A 17970-nucleotide genomic window follows, 5' to 3' on the forward strand; every position below is an offset into this window, starting at 1 on the left:
TACCCTTTGTTGGCAATGACAGAGGTCAAATGTTTTCTGTAAGTCTTCACAAGGTTTTCACACACTGTTACTGGTATTTTTGGCCCATTCCTCCATGCAGATCTCCTCTAGAGCAGTGATGTTTTGGGGCTGTCGCTGGGCAACGCGGACTTTCAACTCCCTCCCCGATGAAAATTACAGGCCTCTCCCGTCTTTTTAAGTGGGAGTATTTGCACAATTGGTGGCTGACTAAATACTTTTTCGCCCCACTGTATGTTAAGTCAAACCAGGCTTCTGAATGATTTAAATGTCAATCTGAGTGATTTCCATGTCAGAGGCTTAAAACAACAGTGTTTACAGGTAGCCACATGATACTAATCCCAGTATAAATGTAAACAAACCTAACATTGAGTTCTGAAACTGAAGACTTAAAGCTTAAACTAATAGAACTAACAGTCTACTAAAGGGTTCATTCAACTATTTTAAAGCACATTTTGTTCCTGATTAAGAACAAAATATGATATATGATATTTTTTAAAACATAAATCTATATATTTTTCCTTGCAACATGCATTTTACAGCATGCTTGTCAAAAGAAAAGGTTCTTTTAAAATAAAAGACAAGTTCAACATGAGAGACATCAAGTATTTGTTCATTTTTGACCAGCTGTCCATGACCCACCCAGTACAGGTCTGCGACCCACTTTTGGGTCCCGACCCACCAGTTGAGAATCACTGATCGAGAGGTCCAAATCAGATTAATTATTTCAAATGAGTTACAAAACCTCTGCACATCAGAAAACACGAGCAGGGAATACATGGTTTCAACCTTTTTAATACACAAAAATTGACACATCTGCAGTAACTGTCATCAAATGATTTATTTATTTGAGTGACAATGGAATTACAGTGAACAGCAGAGAAAACAGAATAATTCATCATACCTGTTTTTAACAAGAGGCACATGTGTACTTGTTAACAAAGCATCTGTTTTATAGCCTTTGTGATAAACATATTTAACTTTAAATGCATGAAAGTTCATACATGAGTATAAAGTCCCTGTGCAAATGCTGTGCTCAGCAAAAAGAGGCAGCATTTAAAGTGATTGTTGTTTTCAGATTGTTTTTTAAACCGTCTCCACAGACTCTGAGGCAAAGTTAGTACGGTACCTTAGCTGGAGATAAACTTCCCTAAGGTCTCTGAAATCTTAAGTTTGTGCTTTTCAAAGCATAATTATTACACATACTTACAAGGCTTACGTTGGCTCTGTGCAAAAACAACAAGCAGTGAAGACAATTCCTTAAGTGAACAGAAATCTGGGATGTGTGTAACTCAAAAACAAGAATACACAATTTTTTTAAAGGTTGATGATCTAAAACAGTATTTGAAAGCGTTCATTATTTGTCCAAGGCTGGTAACGTGGACCAAAGGCAGTAAGCGGTGAGTTTTTCTTTTCTTACTAACCAGATATTCATTTAGGCAACATTTCAAAGGTGTTAAAAATACAAAAGCGTAACAAAAATAATATAAAAGCAATTCTAATAGCACTTCCAGTCACATTATCAGTAAGGCTTCCCTTTGCAGGCCATAAAGCTAATTATTAGTTGCATAAATATAAAGAACATTTGTACTATTTATAACTAGTATTGGTCAACATGTGAGACTGTTTAGAGAACTGACGTGTACCTCTTACTTGGCTTTGGTAAATAGAACCACTGAGTAAGTGGATGAAAAATCGCTGCTCACGTCCGCACCTGAAAATTCCCGGCCTTTGTCACATATTTCACCCCCTTAAATGTCTTGTACTTCTCTCCAAACAGATCAAGTCGACTCACTTTAATACCTGTAAGGAGGACGAGAAACACATACTGCTAACCAGACCTCCGCACAATCCCTCCACACCCATTACGAAGCACAAACATACACTTAGCACAGGACTCGACTGGTTAGTTTTATTCATATTTAATTACCTGAAATGGCCAACTGCTCTATCTTCAGGTCAATGTTGAGCGACGGGTTCTCCACTGGTTTTGGGACTCCGGCCTGGATGCTGAGACTACCTTGAAGGGTGGGAAGCTTCTGAGGGTTAAGTTTCCCAATGTCCCAAACCAACACCTGCCATGGAGAGACAGTGCGGACACATCAGAATAGCACATGACACATGAGGTATGATTAACTCAATCAACAAATAAAATGAAATCTAGTCATAAATTAGTATTGTATTAGTACTAAATTCAATATACCAGGTTTTCCTGGTATATTCCTCTGGAAGGTTTTCCTCCCTTCCAGAGGACGGTTTTCCGTCCTCTGGAAGAAGAGGACGGAAAACCAGTTCTTATCAAAATGATGGACAACTTGGGAAAATACGAAGGATCCACCTAAACAACAACACTACTGATGGTAATCATGGATATGGACCCAGATCTATATAAACACTGGAAACAAAACTCAGACTGTGATTATTTTACGGAGACCGATTTAAATGTGAAACCAAGAGTAAAAAAGGTCTGTCATTTATTCATTTCAATTGCTAGGTGGTGGGGTGATTAAGGATTACATTAAATTTAAATTCAAAGTGTTTATTGTCATATGCAGTTAGAAACACGTTTTTTATATACAATGAAATTACTGCCTTGCTTATGAGCTGGGATATAATAATGTGTTTATACAAGTTAAATCTAACAGTGGAAAATACAACACTGCCAATAAAACTAATAACAGCAGTTAGAAACACGCTTATGAACTAAGATATATTACATTAAAATACTGCCTTGCTTGTGAACTGGGATGTAGTGATGTGTTTATACAAGTTGGATCTGATCCCATCATCAGACAGTGGAGGATACAACACTGCCAATGGAACTAACAACAGCTGGATTACCCTTGATGCAGAGACAAAACAAGGTGACATTGTGGATGAAAAGGGAAAAACCTTCCAAACACCTTCGAAAGAGGAACTATTCTTGAACTGGAGGAATGCTAACAACGTCTGGCAGGGAACAAGGCCAACACAAAAAAAGATAAGAGGACAACACTGACTACAGATGGACGTTCAGAAGAAATCAAGAATGTTTGACCAGAGAGACATGTAAACCCATGTAAATTTGCGATGGTAAAACAGGGGACGGGACCCGGATAAGCAAACTGCTTCTCTCGTCTCCTTTTTCGGCATGTACAAAAAAAGAAAAAAAAAAAAAAAAAAAAAAAAAAAAGTGAACGTAACCATGTCGGAAATAAACTGAATAAATAAATAAAAAAAAATTGGTGCCAAATTTAACACGGAAAATCAAGTAAAGACAACAGATACATCTCAAATTAAATGCTTAAGAAACATTTCACGTGTTATTTAAAACAGCGATTCTCAACTGGTGGGTCGGGATCCAAAAGTGGGTCGGCCACCTTTACTGGGTGGGTGGCGGACAGCAGGTCAAAAAAAATAAATACTTAATATCTCTCATATTGGACTTGTCTTTTATTTTGAAAGAAACTTTTTTTTGACAGGCATGTTGTGAACTGGATTTTGCATAGGAAAATATATAGATTTACATATATATATATATATGTGTGTGTTTTCAACAGCTATTTTTGAAAAACTACATTTTGTTAGTTGAACTAAAAAAAAACTAAAAAAAAGTGGGTTGCGATTTAATGACTATGGCAAAATGTGGGTCCCAGGGTGAGACCAGTTGAGAACCGCTGATTTAAAATATGAGACTGACTTTTAATATGAAAGAGTTGTCATAATTCAGCAAAATTTGACATCGATAAACCCATGATCAAACCTATGTTGAGTGCACATATTTTATTTTTATTGTGACAGCTCTGTAAATGGCTGCTTACCTTAGCGGTGAGGTCGTAGGTGTAGTTTCCCTGAGTTGCTGTTAGGTCCACAGTAAGCACAGATTTGGGCATATGGATTGTGACAGATAATCCCTCCACTGTCTTCCCCATGGTCTGCTTAGGTCCAACAGTGATGTCCATACGACCACTGGACCCCGAGTCAAAGAAACTGATGTTCTGCTTCACATACACTGGGATTGATACAAGGCTAAAGAAACAGAGAAAAAGAAGTGATCACACAGACATGAAAACCTTTTTGTACTTAATTCAGTTACCAGTCTTAGAGTTAAATCCAGAACCATTACAGTGAATTTAATTTGACATTTAAATCAGATTTTTTTTTTTGTTTTTTTTTTTAACATTTGGCCTCATATTGAGTTTACAGGGCTTTTTATTGCTTCTGTTAGAGCCTGATATCAAAGACCCGAATTGTTATAAAATTAATGTAACAGAACCCAAAATGTAACAACTGGTCAATAATGTAACAAAAGTTCGGAGCCAAAACGTGAAAACTTTTTTTGTATACATACACATTTATGCAGATGCATTTGTGTATGAAACTGCACTCTACATTGAAACAATAATCCCTTTAATCCACAAATCATTGACTCACTCTATGATGGAATAAAATTATTACACTATTAGCAGAAAAATATTTTGCTTAGCCCATAATGTAATAACAAATGCTAAAAGTTTTAACATTTTGGGCTCAGCATCAATTGTTATTTGTTGGGCTCTAACTCGCCCCTCATTCCTACTACTAAAGTACCATATTATTTCACTTTAGCTTGTCTGTAATATGGGTTGAGTATTCATTTAAGTGCAAAAAAATGTATATGACTTAAGAAACAACTAATCTGTAAATGTGTACACCTTCACGAGAACATTATGTATGAAATATATTTTATTGGCATATTTTACACTGAAAAAATTGGCTTTAACATGCCATGTGCCAACAACTTAAAATAAATAAATAACATACAATCTGCCTGTGGCTTTTAAACCAACTTTGACTTTAGTGCAACATGACTTTAGTGCAACTTAACTGATGTATATGCCTAGAACAACAAATAAATGCAGAAAGTTAGTACTTTTTTTTTAGGTTTTAATAAAAAACACAAGCTGGTCAACATGTCCAGGTTTCAGTGCACTTCTTTGTGCAGTTACAATGTCTCCTGCTGTGGAAAAGACTTTCTTGGTTAAATAAAGGTTAAAAAAAATGATATTAATAATTTTTAAGAAATCTAAAACTTGATAAGGATGCATTCTGAATCGATCCGAGAATGGTGCGACGTAATAACGCTATCTATCCCCAAATCGATTTTATTTTTTAACACCCCTATTAGATGCTTACTTCTGAGAGCTGACATGATAAGTCATCAGTGTGAAGTTTCCGTCTGGTGGGATAAAAGACAACACTCGCTCTGACTCCCAGCGCTTAAATCGCACACATGGATGGAAACTCACGTCATCCAGGAGGCGAGGATTCTAGAAAAAAATACCACAATTGTGTGAGATTCAGAAATGAATGACAAAAACCTTTAAAACTAAAATAAAATAATAACTTTGAAGAAAAACAAAACCCACCACGAAAGATAGAGTGAGATCAGGCATCCCAGAAAGCCTCACGCAGGCTTCAACCACACCCTGGATCTCTGCAAATACAGTCATGCCTAAAAAAAAATGGATTTAAATTCAGTTCAATAAACAGAGCTGTTCAAGACAAAAAAACAGCTGCCATTCATATACAAATATAGTTTTTCTACCTGATTTGTCCACAATGGCATCTATTTCTTCTATTACATCAAAATATGCCTCATTGTGGGTGTATTTAACACCATTCCGTCTCCATGGGATGGTAGACAGGTGACTTGTAGGTAACGAACTACCAACATTACTTCCTCCTTAAGAAGCACACAAAGAAAAACAACAAAATGACACATTTCAAGCTCTACATCGATGTTTAAGGTAAATACATGTTGACCTTCACCATCTTGTGACACCAAAGCTCACCTGTGAGCGTATTGACGACTGATCGGAGGATGTTGGGAGGCTTGATCAGCTCTTTGAGGACGCTCGACTCCGTCGCTAGAGGAAAGCCGTTGTCCAGCATCTCCTCCAAAAGCTCGTAGACGACAACCATGTTGTCGTTGATGATAGTTTCTGAGCATTCTCCAAAGTAGTCCTGTTAACAGAACTCATTTATTGATCTGTTACTAGTATATCAATAGAATTCTTCATTCATTGTTTCTATTTATTTAAAATATATATATATATATATATTTTTATTTTTTTTTTTCTAAAAAAACATGTTTTTTACAAAAATATGTGCAAAATGTCAATGAACATTCATGGGTTTTGTTTTGTTTTTTGCTTTTCCAATAGTATTGAATCTTTTCTATTCATTTTCTTTCGATGTTTATAAAATAAATCTGTTTCTGTCGTTTTTTTTGCAATTGCTAATCTTTCTCTATAGAGCAACACATACTAGGTTGAATGGATGGAAGACACTACAGTCATTAAACTTCAGCATCACCATTTCAGTTCATACTTTCCGATTTATTTGTAAGTATTCATCTCACTGGTTTAAAATCAATGAAAGTCAGTGAAATTGAAGTTTGCAACAAACAGTAAAAGGGGTCAAACAAAATAAATTATTATTTTAAGTGTTATCCTGCATGCCGAGACCCCAGGATCTCAACCTTGAGGTCAGGACCCTATTTGGGGTTGTGAGACACTGGGAGGGTATCACCAGATACCTTCAAGAAACTATGATCCTTGTTGATGATCACTGCAGACAGTGGGTTTGGGGTTCATTTACCTGAAATGTGTCTGCCACTCTGTGCAGAAACTCTATAACAAAGAGTGGAGACACTTCAGTCTGGACCACAGAGAGGAAGAACAGCTTCCCCCTGTAGATGGAGATGAGGTAGTGGTGTGGGGTTTGAAGGACTGGAGCCACATTCTCCGGCGTCACAGCCTTCTCCCTGGCCTCAAAGAAGTAATCACAGACACTGCGGCTGATGACACTCTTCCAGTGTTTCTCCAGAAAGACATCACCAGTGGGATTAATAAGGAACAGGCTGTGGATCATCTCAGCTGCAACGACAATGGTGTACTTGTAGTTAGTGATGTCGTGAATTAAGTATTTCTAACCATTGTTAACGCACAGTCTATAGCCCTAATGACTTATTCAACCTCAAACAACATGATATAAAGCCAATATATCACAGTGTCATTATTATATGTTAAACTGAAACTAAATAAATACAGCAGCAATAGCCAATAAGTGACAGGATAAAACTTTAGACCCATAAACCTCCTGAAAGTTCTTTTACAGTATAAATGCACCATACAATATAAAACGCCGTTTCGTAAAACAGAAGACAAGCTTTAATCATACAAAGTTTGATGACTGGAAAAAACTTTTACCTGCTGACTGCCAACACTGACGCCAAAATGGCAGAAGAGCTACCGAGGAGCCGCCTGCAGATCTGTGCACACGTAAACAAAAATATATCCCGTCATACAGTGTTAGACCGTAGGTAAACCTAAAAAAAATAGCTCCCACTGTTTTTATATATAACATTTAAAAATGCTCTACTAGCAGTATGAATGTAAAAAAAGTGGGAGTGTTTACATGCTAAAGAAAATAAACAGAGCAACGTTTTTCTTCAGGCAATGTCTGCGGGCAGCTATACCACTGAAAGCGTGTTAATATTTTGCCCTGTACTGAACCTTGCAGGTTTTTCTGTGCTGAGAACTTGTAAAATGTTAAGCCTTTATTCGTGTAGGTAGGACTAACCAGTAAATATGAGATATATTTTAAATATAACTGAATGTTGTTATGATGGAAATGAAAACAAATGAGAAGTAGATAAAAAAGACAATCTCCGAGGGACAAAGAAATAACCTTTTAAAATTGTCAAATTAAGTCTGATCACACACAATACTAACAAAGAGACAAGTAAAACCAAAATAAACCAGAGATTGGTTTAGACTGCAAAAAACCTTTGTTATTTTTAAATATTTGAACTCAAAAAAGTAAAAACATAAACGCTCAAAGGTTTCACTGTAATTATCACAAAAATAACGTTGCAAAGAAAGAGCCTTGAGGAACATCTGAAAATAAACACAGAGTTAACACCTGTCCAAATAGATATCTACTAGCACTGTTATTTTAAGACTATATATGTAAACAGTGACTATGTGGTTAAAAACTATGATCCTAGGCTATAATTTACAGTGATGTGCCATCAGGGTAGGCAAGGTAGGCAGTGCCTATCCAAGGGTGAATTGATATTTTGATTATTTGTTTTAATTATAATATAATTATAAATTATTTATTTTTCCATTTCCAATAGCCTGCAGTACCTATAAATTTGAAAGTGTCCGCATTTTGTGCATTTCATAGCCCAAATTACTAAACAGCGCTATTTCCTGGAACAGCTGCACTGTAAGGCAGAGGGAGGCCACGCCCCCCTCCCAATGGCACATTGCTCCTCTGCCTCCGTTCCCATTGAATGTTTTTACGTGTTTGCGCATGCACAGTCAGGTCCCCAAGATGACAACCATTTACGTCCAAAGGCAGCTCCCTGCGCTGCCTTTGGACGTAACCGCGCATATGCTAAATGCTATACGTAAGTTCACAGTGCATTAGTGAATCGATCCCATGTGACCGCTGCTGCTACGTTCTCTAGCTAGTGGGCGGGATAACACTACAGGCAGGATGACAGCGCTAGAGATGATAGAGAAACTTTTTTTTTGAGGAAAAAACGACAGCTTTTAAAAGATGGGAGACCAACACCTGAGCTACCAGAGCTTCAGCAAAGGTAAGGTCAGAAAATGTTTCAAAGCTTTCACAGTGAATGGTACAAAAGGAAGGATTGGCTTTGTTGATGCGCCTCACTGAGGCTGTTCTGAGTTGTTGTTGTTGTCTTTTTCTCCAAGTTTCTGTGTTTCCAACACAAACAGCGGATGCGCTGCCGTATCATGAGATATATCTTGTTAGGAGAGTATGGAGGCTATATTGAATAATTGTTTATATTTCTTTAATGGTGTTTTACGATGTTGATTTTGTTAGATGGCTAAATGCTTGTTCATGTGGATCTTGTTGGGTTTTTTCTTTCTTATTATGAATTTTATATTTTGATAAGCGCATTGAGATGACTGTTGGAAATTGAATTATACAAATAAAGTTGATTTGAACTGAATTAACACTTGTCACCAGAAACATATGAAATTGTCATTGGTGGTCTCGATTTGCAACGTGCCTACCCAACCCTAGTGGTCACGGCACGTCACTGATAATTTATTATTTGGCCTGTTTTTTTGTTTTGCTTTGTTTTGTTTTTAATTGAGCGTCATTCCGTCCTCTGGAGAGGAGATTTATATAATGTGTTTAATAATTGATTTCCTTTTTTTCCTCCCATACATACCATCCATCCATTTTCTGAACCGCTTGCTCCTTTTCTCTCACAAATACCTCTGGATATAATGTTATTTATTTATTTATTTATCCTATGGTGCTTGTGTCTATTAACATTTCTAAAACATAAAAATAAATAAATAAATAAAGGATATAATTGCACAGCCTGTATTTGTCCTGTTTCAGTGGGTCCTAAGGGCAAACACTGCTGCCTGTCAGACTTTCCTCAGAGAAAAGTGCTGTGACGTCAGAAGATTTGACCGCGGGTGCAGGATCTTAGCGCGTGCTCTTCAGTCAGCCATGGCGTCCGAGGAACCTAAAGCAAAGAAAGTTAAGCTCTCCGAGGAGAAGCCCGACTCTCCGAGCCAAGGGACTCCTGTTGAACTAAGGTGACCGATAACTTAGCAGAAAACCAGGGCAGTGTCTGAGATACTAAGCGTGTTTGAGAAACACGTCTCGAGCTCTCAGCTTTTGCCCACGTGTAGGCTGTGTATTTACTGTGGAGACATGTTTGGCACTTTTTCATGCTGTATACATGCATTTTCACACTAATGGCGGCGTTGAAGTCACATTAGTTAAAGTTCTCGTTACTGTTTAACGCGCACTCTTTAGGTTTAGTTGCGTTGCACAGCAAAGCGCTCTATAGCCATCTCCTGTACAGATCCATCAGCCATGCTGGTGCCATCCCATTTCATTTCTGCAGCCTCTGTCATCTGCACGCTGCTATTTAGCTCCAAACGCCAAGAGAAGCCTGTGCAGGAGCATGCAAAGAGAGCCAATCTCCTCTGATTGTGTGGCCCTACCACTTCTCATGTTTCCTATCAGTGCGTGCTAAAGGAGGAGGAGGAGGAGGAGGAGCTGCTTCTGCTGCTCAAGGGAAAAATCGATGAAGCCGCACCACTGTGCTGAAATGTGCCAAGTTTTTCTAGATGCTTTGCTTTTTCCCAGTCAGGACTTAGGTTACTTTACAGGTCAGTGTTTCTGTGTCTAGCTGGTTGCACACAGAGCCACAACCATGTCTGCTGCAAGGTAAGAGCACGCTGACATCATGGAGACTAGAGCTGATCTGTGTGCTGCACGCATTGGTTCTGGCTTTACTGTAATTGCCTGCACACGCCGTGATATCATCTGAGTGCCCGTAGGCACATGTATCATCTGTAGGGGACCAAGATGCCTGTTTCCTGGCTCGCTGTGATAAAGACTCTGTCTGTTGAGAACATGGGATTTCCAGCCAGCTTCCATCCTTTTTGATCTTTTTTCTTCTTCTTTTTTTTTTTTTTTGGTTTACATAAAACCGCTCTTCCATGATAACTTATGTTGCATGCTGCTTCATTCAATCCTGATCCAAATCTCTTTGATCAGTGCGTGGGTAGGTTTAAAGACTCAGTTATCCATAAAGATTCCCATTTATGGAAACGGCGAGCATCCATGAATCTTATGCTGGATGGTCAGCTCATATACGGATTCTTAGGATGATGATTGCTTCCTGAAGGAGTCGGCGTAATCCATGTCCCATGCACCCAGTTACTGGGATATTCAATGAATTGGTTTCTTTAATGCATCACAAGATCTACAGCATTATTAAAACAGACATTTAGCTGTTTACCCAGATGGAAAGAAGAACAGACTGCTGATGCCACGATGTGCTGACTGTCACACATGGTTGTATACATAACTCAAGGCTCCTTACCCGCAGACAGTCCCACTGTTTTGTAATTAATATTGAAAGTGTTCAGAATACCTCAGATCGCTTCTGTTTCTGCTTTAGAAGTCATGTGAAGTGAAGTCACATTAAACCAGAACTGTCTGCTATGCAACAAAATAATGTGTAAAATTAATACAACACATTTTACATGACTGTCCAAAAGGAGGTTATTTTTGTGTGACATTTTGTTTTATTTTCCAGCACTAATTCACTCTTTGGGATGGGAAACCCACTACTGGACATCTCAGCTGTTGTAGACAAGGACTTCCTGGACAAGTAAGTTGAAGAACTGGACCTGTGGGTTAAAAGCTATTGTTCCGCTGTGTTGTATTTCACTCTGTGGTAGCAACCAGCGTAATGATTAGTAAAGAAAGCAGTTCAGAAAACAGCAGAAGTGTATCACCAGTGGTATATGGTGTAATTTGATCCATTTCACTGTTTAATGCATACTTTTTTCTCTTTTTTTTTTGATAATGCACATTGTTGTGCTATTTAATTATATTTATATTATGTATTTGCAGCTCTGTATATTGTTCCTTTTTTTCAACAGCTTGTTGAATTTTTCTACATTTGGCCACACTCCTCTTCTGTTTGACCCTATTTTCACCCCAGTATGACATTTACCAAAACTGACCGAATGCCTCATTTGTTTCCTATTTAGAAAATGCTTAGTTTCCTGTAAATGTAATAACATACATATCCTATGAACGCCAATGTCTATCGCTTATCTATTTATCTTCTATGGTCTGTCTAGATATTACGACGCTGACCTGGCTCAAAAGGGGGACAAAGGGTTCTTCAGGGAATCTGTTCAGAAACCGTGTTAAGTCCTGGATTAGAGCTAAAGCAGTATGCCTTGTCCTGAGGTGTAAAGCTGCTCTTTAATCCTCAGCCTACACTTATTATCGCTCTTTTTAGGAAACCGGTCTCTGTTTAATTTAGGAAGCATTTTGGTTGTATTATATGTGGTGAATTTGTTTGCAAAAGTGTCACAAAATGAATCCAGTTTTCATTGTTTATTAATTTGCAGGTACAATCTGAAGCCCAACGATCAGATCCTGGCAGAAGACAAGCACAAAGCACTGTATGTATCATCTCTGTTAGCTTTACATAAAAGGTTGGGACAGGTTGACCGGACTAGAAAAGTTACAAATTAGTCCCAAGTTTGTTCCTCTCTGTTCTGGAACAGGCCAGTCCAAACAGGCACACTGCACAAACCTCTGCCACTGACCTCTGTGCCTTTATAGATAGCCAATGGCAGGCCAGCAGGTTTAGTCTGACTCGTCACTCTCATCCAATAGCAAAGCAGGACAGTTCACCTCCCAGTTCCTCTGAGACGAGAGCCCGAAAGTAAACATTTAACAGTGGGAGATAAACGAGTGCACATGTGTTTTTGTGCTGATGTTTTCCCAGTCATGTCCAGTGCACGACTTCGGGTCATTATTTGATAATATCCCATTTATGAAACGTTTAAGATCATTCAAATACAACATATATAATTGTATTGTGTGTATAAAATCAAAGGATTTTAGCTTAAGATGCATGTTTAGACGTGTTTGACAAATGACTTATTCTTAGAATTATCTACAAACTGATTGGTTTAGATTGTTCTCACACTTAATCATCGTTGTTAGATACCCAGATTAAATAAGCTCTAATGAATATCTATAAGCAAAACGGATAATACTGTATATGGTGAATATTATTATTAACAGTTCATATTATAATATGCATTTGGCATAAAAAGAGGAGGCCTGACACTGTGCTCTAGTATTCTTTAAAACCTTTTTTTTTCTTCTTTATTTTTTGCTACCTCTGTTTTTCCAGCATTCATTATATTATTTTTGGACATTGTTTCTCCAAATGTGTATTAAATTCAGGGAAGAATAAGACTTGTGATTTCAATATTCTATCAAATGCTCCCTTTAAGGAGTCAGAAGTTGCTGCAAGGTGCGAGTCCTGACATGTATAATATTGACGTGTTTTTCCAGAAGTTTGAAGTTTTTTTAAAAAGGGGCAGTGCATATTAATAAACATTAAAAGCAAAATGTAAATCCTCTGTGACCAGCCTGCAGCAGTCAGAAAAGTCACGCGTTTCAACGACACTATTAAACTCGTCATCTCAAGCGCTTGCGAAACTTTTCCCAGTGGAGTTGCAGATGGAGCTGTCACTCACATGTAGGTGTTGTAACAATTTGATGCTTCAGCCAAAGATGGAACATCAATGTGTGGCTTCACTGGTATTATAGAGACGACCAAGAAGGCACTCGCCTTATGCAGGGACAGAGCTGCAGATTTAAAGAGTAATTAAACCCCGAAACCATTTTTTTCTGCTGAAAACAAATATATTTGGGATTGAAAGTGGCATTGTTGATTGATTCTAGTCTAACTCTTGACATTTTAGGCAAAGTATTTCAATTTGGTGTATGTTGTTGTAAAAATGTCAGACTAACTGCCCTCTATGGGTTAAAACCTGGGTAGTACAGTACAATAACATTTTCCTATTGGCTGAGGATTGTGGTTTGGTTTTGGTGGCTTTTCAGGCGATGTAATAGTATAGACTGGGTGTGTCTGAACTGCCCCAGGTGCCCCACCCATAATCGAGGCATTTTTTGAATTCCCCCCTCAGGGGCAGGTCAGCCAGAACTAGAGGTTTAGTTACTTTCACTCATGATTGAAAGGTGTTTTTCCAAGCGCATGGAGGGCTGCACAATTAGGACTTTTGCCACGATTAAATTAACCGGATTGTCCAAGATATTACATTTAAAATGCGGGCTCTGCTGCATATCTAATCAGGCACTTTCTCAACCAGTAGTCATCCAACCACCAGGGGGCGAACACTATGTTCAGGCTTTATTACTGTAAGCTGCCTCAATAACAAGTGAGCAACTCTTCAGCGGCAGCTTTGAGTCACTTGTTGGGCTGATCAGAGCTGTAAGCCATAATTGTTTCCAATGAGTTGCGTTTCGTGATAGCACACTGTATTTATTGTATTTATTAAGTTTGCCCTTGATACATTTTAAATTCTTGGGTTAATTTAAGTATAATTCTTATTTAAATCTTCATTTTGCACTGTAAACTGTTCACATATTGTTTTTTTAATTGCACTACTTTTAAACATACAGATTTTTTCTTAACATGGTAAATAACCATGTTTATGATCATGATCATCATTTTGGTCATTATTGTGCAGCTTTAAGCACATCTCAGCCTTAATCAATCATCCACACACTGAAATATGTTTAAACTGAGCACATCTTCATCTGCTAAACTCTGTGTGTAGGTTTGAAGAGTTAGTGAAGAAGTTCAAAGTTGAGTATCACGCTGGAGGAGCCACACAGAACTCCATCAAAATTGCTCAGGTCAGTCTTTTTTAAAAAAAATTAAACTGATTATACAAAAACATTTAGGACTGTGTTCAACAGGACTCTGTAGCCTACATTGTTCCCAGCTCTCGTCTCTGTTTGTAGTGGATGATCCAGGAACCCCGTAAGGTGGGAACGTTCTTCGGCTGCATCGGAAAAGACCAGTTTGGAGAGATCCTGAAGAAGAAGGCGGAGGACGCCCACATAGAAACCCATTACTATGAGCAAGATGACGAGCCCACAGGGACGTGTGCTGCCTGCATCACCGGCGCTAACAGGTGAGAAAATAAGCTAACGCTGACCTTTAATGGAAAAGTGGTGGGACAGTTGTAGGTGTAATTGTTGCGATTATGCCTTGCATTGTGTCATGAAATGGTTGTAAATTGGAGCCAAGACACACCTAGACTAGTCTCAGAACAAGCCTCTATTGTTGAAAGAACCATTTAACTCCCTCTACACAAGACGTGTGCAGCTGCCAAATGTTTGGACTTTGATTAAAGATTATTTCATGACTACTGGTATTCACATTCTTCATATGTGGACACACCACGATGCTCAGCTGACTGTGCAATACTTTCACACTTAATTTTCTCACAAAAACGTCCTCAAAGATAAAAATCTGAAGAGTCATGGCCGAAAGGCAGATCAGTAAAACACAAAAAAGCAAGTAAAACCTTGAAAAAACAAATAGGAAAAAAAAATACTTGTCAAACTGAGATACACAAATGTCCTAATGTTTTCTCTGCTTAGGATGAAACACATTTCAGCAGCTTTTCGCATAATAAAAACTCATTTTCAGTGTTAAGCATTTGTAAAGCAGTTATGTTATAATAATAGTCTCTGAATTTCTCTGTGCTGTTTTTTTTCTCGCTCACAGGTCTTTAATTGCCAACCTTGCTGCTGCCAACTGCTATAAGAAGGAAAAACATCTAGATTTGGAAGAGAACTGGAAGATTTTGGAAAAGGCCAAAGTCTTTTACATTGCTGTAAGTTGTAGATATGAGATACTTAGTCTTTAAAACTGTTGTTTTTCTACTCAGGACAGGGTTTTGTTCATGGCATTCAGTCCAGTCATCAACTATAATGACTCAGGACCGTTTGCTCCTTCCAGGGTTTCTTCCTGACCGTGTCGTTGGAGTCCATGCTGAAAGTGGCCAAGCACGCATCTGAAAACAACAAACTGTTCTGCCTCAACCTCTCAGCACCCTTCATCTGCCAGTTCTTTAAGGACAACCTCATGCAGATTATTCCTTACGTTGATGTGCTTTTTGGCAATGAGACGGTGAGCCCTCACCCACTGAGCTGTGGATACTCCATAACTTTGTCCTCCATCTCAATGAGTAACTCTTGAATCTGACTGTTTTCACAGGAAGCTGCAGCTTTTGCTAAAGAGCAGGATTTTGATGTGAGTGATCGTTGGGTTTGTTTCCCACGTAATCTTTGTATCGTGTTGTTATGAGTTTTGCACATGCTGGACCAGTTGTGTTACTGTGTGTTTTGTCTGTAGACCAAGGACATTAAGGAAATCGCCAAGAAAGCCCAAGCTTTACCCAAAGTCAACACAAAAAGACACAGGGTTGTGGTTTTAACCCAAGGACAGGAGGACACTGTTATGGCCCTTCGTACGATCTTTTTCTTACTCAAATTTTTAAACAAATGACATTATTTGAGTTGTTTTAAGCTGTGTACCCTTTTCCTCTCTTTGCTCAGATGACAAGATCAGCACGTTCCCTGTAGTGAAGATTGATCCAAAAGACATTGTCGACACAAATGGTGCAGGTGATGCATTTGTGGGAGGTGAGATTTCACCATATTTTGTGCATTTTTCTTGTCCTGTTGTTACTGCCCTTGTTTTTCTTTTCTTTTAACTGTTTGTGTTTGCGCTGCAGGTTTTCTGTCAGAGCTGGTCAGAGAGAAACCTCTGGATCAGTGCATTAAGGCTGCGCACTACGCTGCCAACGTCATCATTCAACGAGCAGGGTGCACCTTCCCAGAGAAACCAGATTATAAATGATGGTTCCCATAACATCATCCTTCCTCGAATTACAGAACTTGGACTATTGATTCACCCATTTTTCTTAAATTTTAAAAACTCGTTCAAGGGTATTTGTGGTTAGTATTATTGGCTCCATGTCCACATGTATTTTCGGTTTAACGCACGTTACCTCTGTAACAAAGATTCTGCTGAACGTTCTCTGCTGCAACTTCTCTTTGTTCTGCATTTGTCAGCAGAAAATAAAACAGATAAGCTTTTTTTTAAGTCCCGGAATCAAATGGGTTTATTTTTTTAATTCATTTAATTTTAACTCTGCTGCATGATGTGTTGATTCCACTCCAGTATTATCAAAAGTAACAAAGAAGAAGCAGAAAAGCTTTTCTGCTAAAAATCTATAATCAACCACTCCCATCAAGTCCGGTGACTGGTGTAATGTGTTAAATTTGCTTTTAAAGATAAGAATACTTGTTGAAAGTTACAGAAAACAATGAGTCCATCTCAGTCTTTATCTGCAAATCATTAAGTTTGCAGGTTTGAGTAGCAACAGCCTTTATTCCTGGAACAGAAGTTTGCAAACTACACCAGTAATGAGTGACTAGTAGTTGTACTTGTGCTGTTTTTAAAATCCATGTAATTTAGCTGATAATGCGCACATGCGCAACACTCTACCTACTCCCAAGAGGGAACGCCTATTAAATGTGTGAGAAATTTTAATCAAAAGCTTATTCCTATTATCCTCTTTTGAGTTAGTTTCCAGTTAGTGTTTGCCCTCTTTTCAACACTTAAAAGTGCGCATGCGCAGCAAGTGAAAACTAGCTGACGAGCTTATGTCAGAATGATTGACAATTAGGAGGACCAACAGTCTTAATGATCCACCTGGAATTAGAAGCCAAAAAACATTTTCCACAATACCTTTAAAGGATAGGGTGTTAGTGTTACTCTGTATTAGGTGCATCCAAAACATTCCTGTAAGTTATAGACGTCTTCCTGCTCCCTTTGGAGTTTGGACACGCCGACAGTACTGTAAAACATTGTGGGTTTCAAATTTAGTACATTACCTATGTTATAAATAACATTTAAACACTAATTTCTGCTCTGATGCAGAAGAAAAACTCCTGAACTGACTTTGAATTTGGGCCAAACATTTAAAATCATCCAAATACATGATGAATTCATGGCACCTCTCCAGCTACCAGAACAACTTCCATTTTTTATTTTTATTTTTGCTTCGCACTGTGACATGTACATGAAGACTGACATTGTGGTCATTATGATGCACATCACATTACTTGAAGTTCAATCCACCTTAAATCTGTAACAGTTCTGTATTATTGATTAAAGTGCTACCCTGGTGTGGCGTAAAGCACAGTGTTCCGTGCACCTGAGGAGCCACTGGTGTTCTCAATGGAATTGATCCACCAACAAAGGCCTTATGTGGCCTTTCATTCCCGGTTTCAATGGTGCTCAAGATGCCTGTCTGTTTTACTGACATGTCTGAAAGGGAAAATAAAGTGTCTTTGGAAATCTTTGCAGACTTTTCTTTTATATTTCAGTTCACCACCTTCAACTTCGTTTTCAAATGACACTAATATAAGCGTGTTGTAATAACATTTGAGGGCCATGTTAAAAAGTGTTGAACTTGCATTGGAGAAGTTAAC

The 17970-nt window shown here is 38.2% G+C and overlaps 2 protein-coding genes across 3 annotated transcripts; one reads left to right on the plus strand and one right to left on the minus strand.

Annotated features, from left to right (window-relative positions):
- Positions 1 to 840: 840 nt before the first annotated feature.
- LOC114476853 (AP-3 complex subunit mu-1-like) lies at positions 841 to 7418 on the minus strand. Its single transcript, XM_028468837.1, has 9 exons — positions 7251 to 7418; positions 6640 to 6917; positions 5832 to 6003; positions 5585 to 5722; positions 5406 to 5491; positions 5173 to 5306; positions 3819 to 4026; positions 1949 to 2093; positions 841 to 1821 (listed from the first exon to the last, which is right to left on the minus strand). Exons 1-9 carry the CDS (start codon positions 7405 to 7407, stop codon positions 1721 to 1723), a joined length of 1419 nt encoding a protein of 472 aa, XP_028324638.1. The 5' UTR covers positions 7408 to 7418; the 3' UTR covers positions 841 to 1720.
- Positions 7419 to 9491: 2073 nt separating this feature from the next.
- On the plus strand, positions 9492 to 17840 carry LOC114476857 (adenosine kinase-like). 2 transcript variants are annotated; one of them, XM_028468844.1, is made up of 11 exons: positions 9492 to 9635; positions 11153 to 11227; positions 11982 to 12035; positions 14235 to 14313; positions 14422 to 14594; positions 15194 to 15302; positions 15428 to 15598; positions 15686 to 15721; positions 15824 to 15938; positions 16027 to 16113; positions 16206 to 17840. In XM_028468844.1, exons 1-11 carry the CDS (start codon positions 9547 to 9549, stop codon positions 16328 to 16330), a joined length of 1113 nt encoding a protein of 370 aa, XP_028324645.1. In that variant the 5' UTR covers positions 9492 to 9546; the 3' UTR covers positions 16331 to 17840. The 2 variants fall into 2 exon arrangements, with proteins under 2 accessions (XP_028324645.1, XP_028324646.1); XM_028468845.1 differs by lacking the exon at positions 9492 to 9635 and adding an exon at positions 9720 to 10275.
- Positions 17841 to 17970: the final 130 nt, after the last annotated feature.

Source organism: Gouania willdenowi, chromosome 15, assembly GCF_900634775.1.
Source record: "Gouania willdenowi chromosome 15, fGouWil2.1, whole genome shotgun sequence".
Classification (NCBI taxonomy): Eukaryota; Metazoa; Chordata; class Actinopteri; order Blenniiformes; family Gobiesocidae; genus Gouania; species Gouania willdenowi.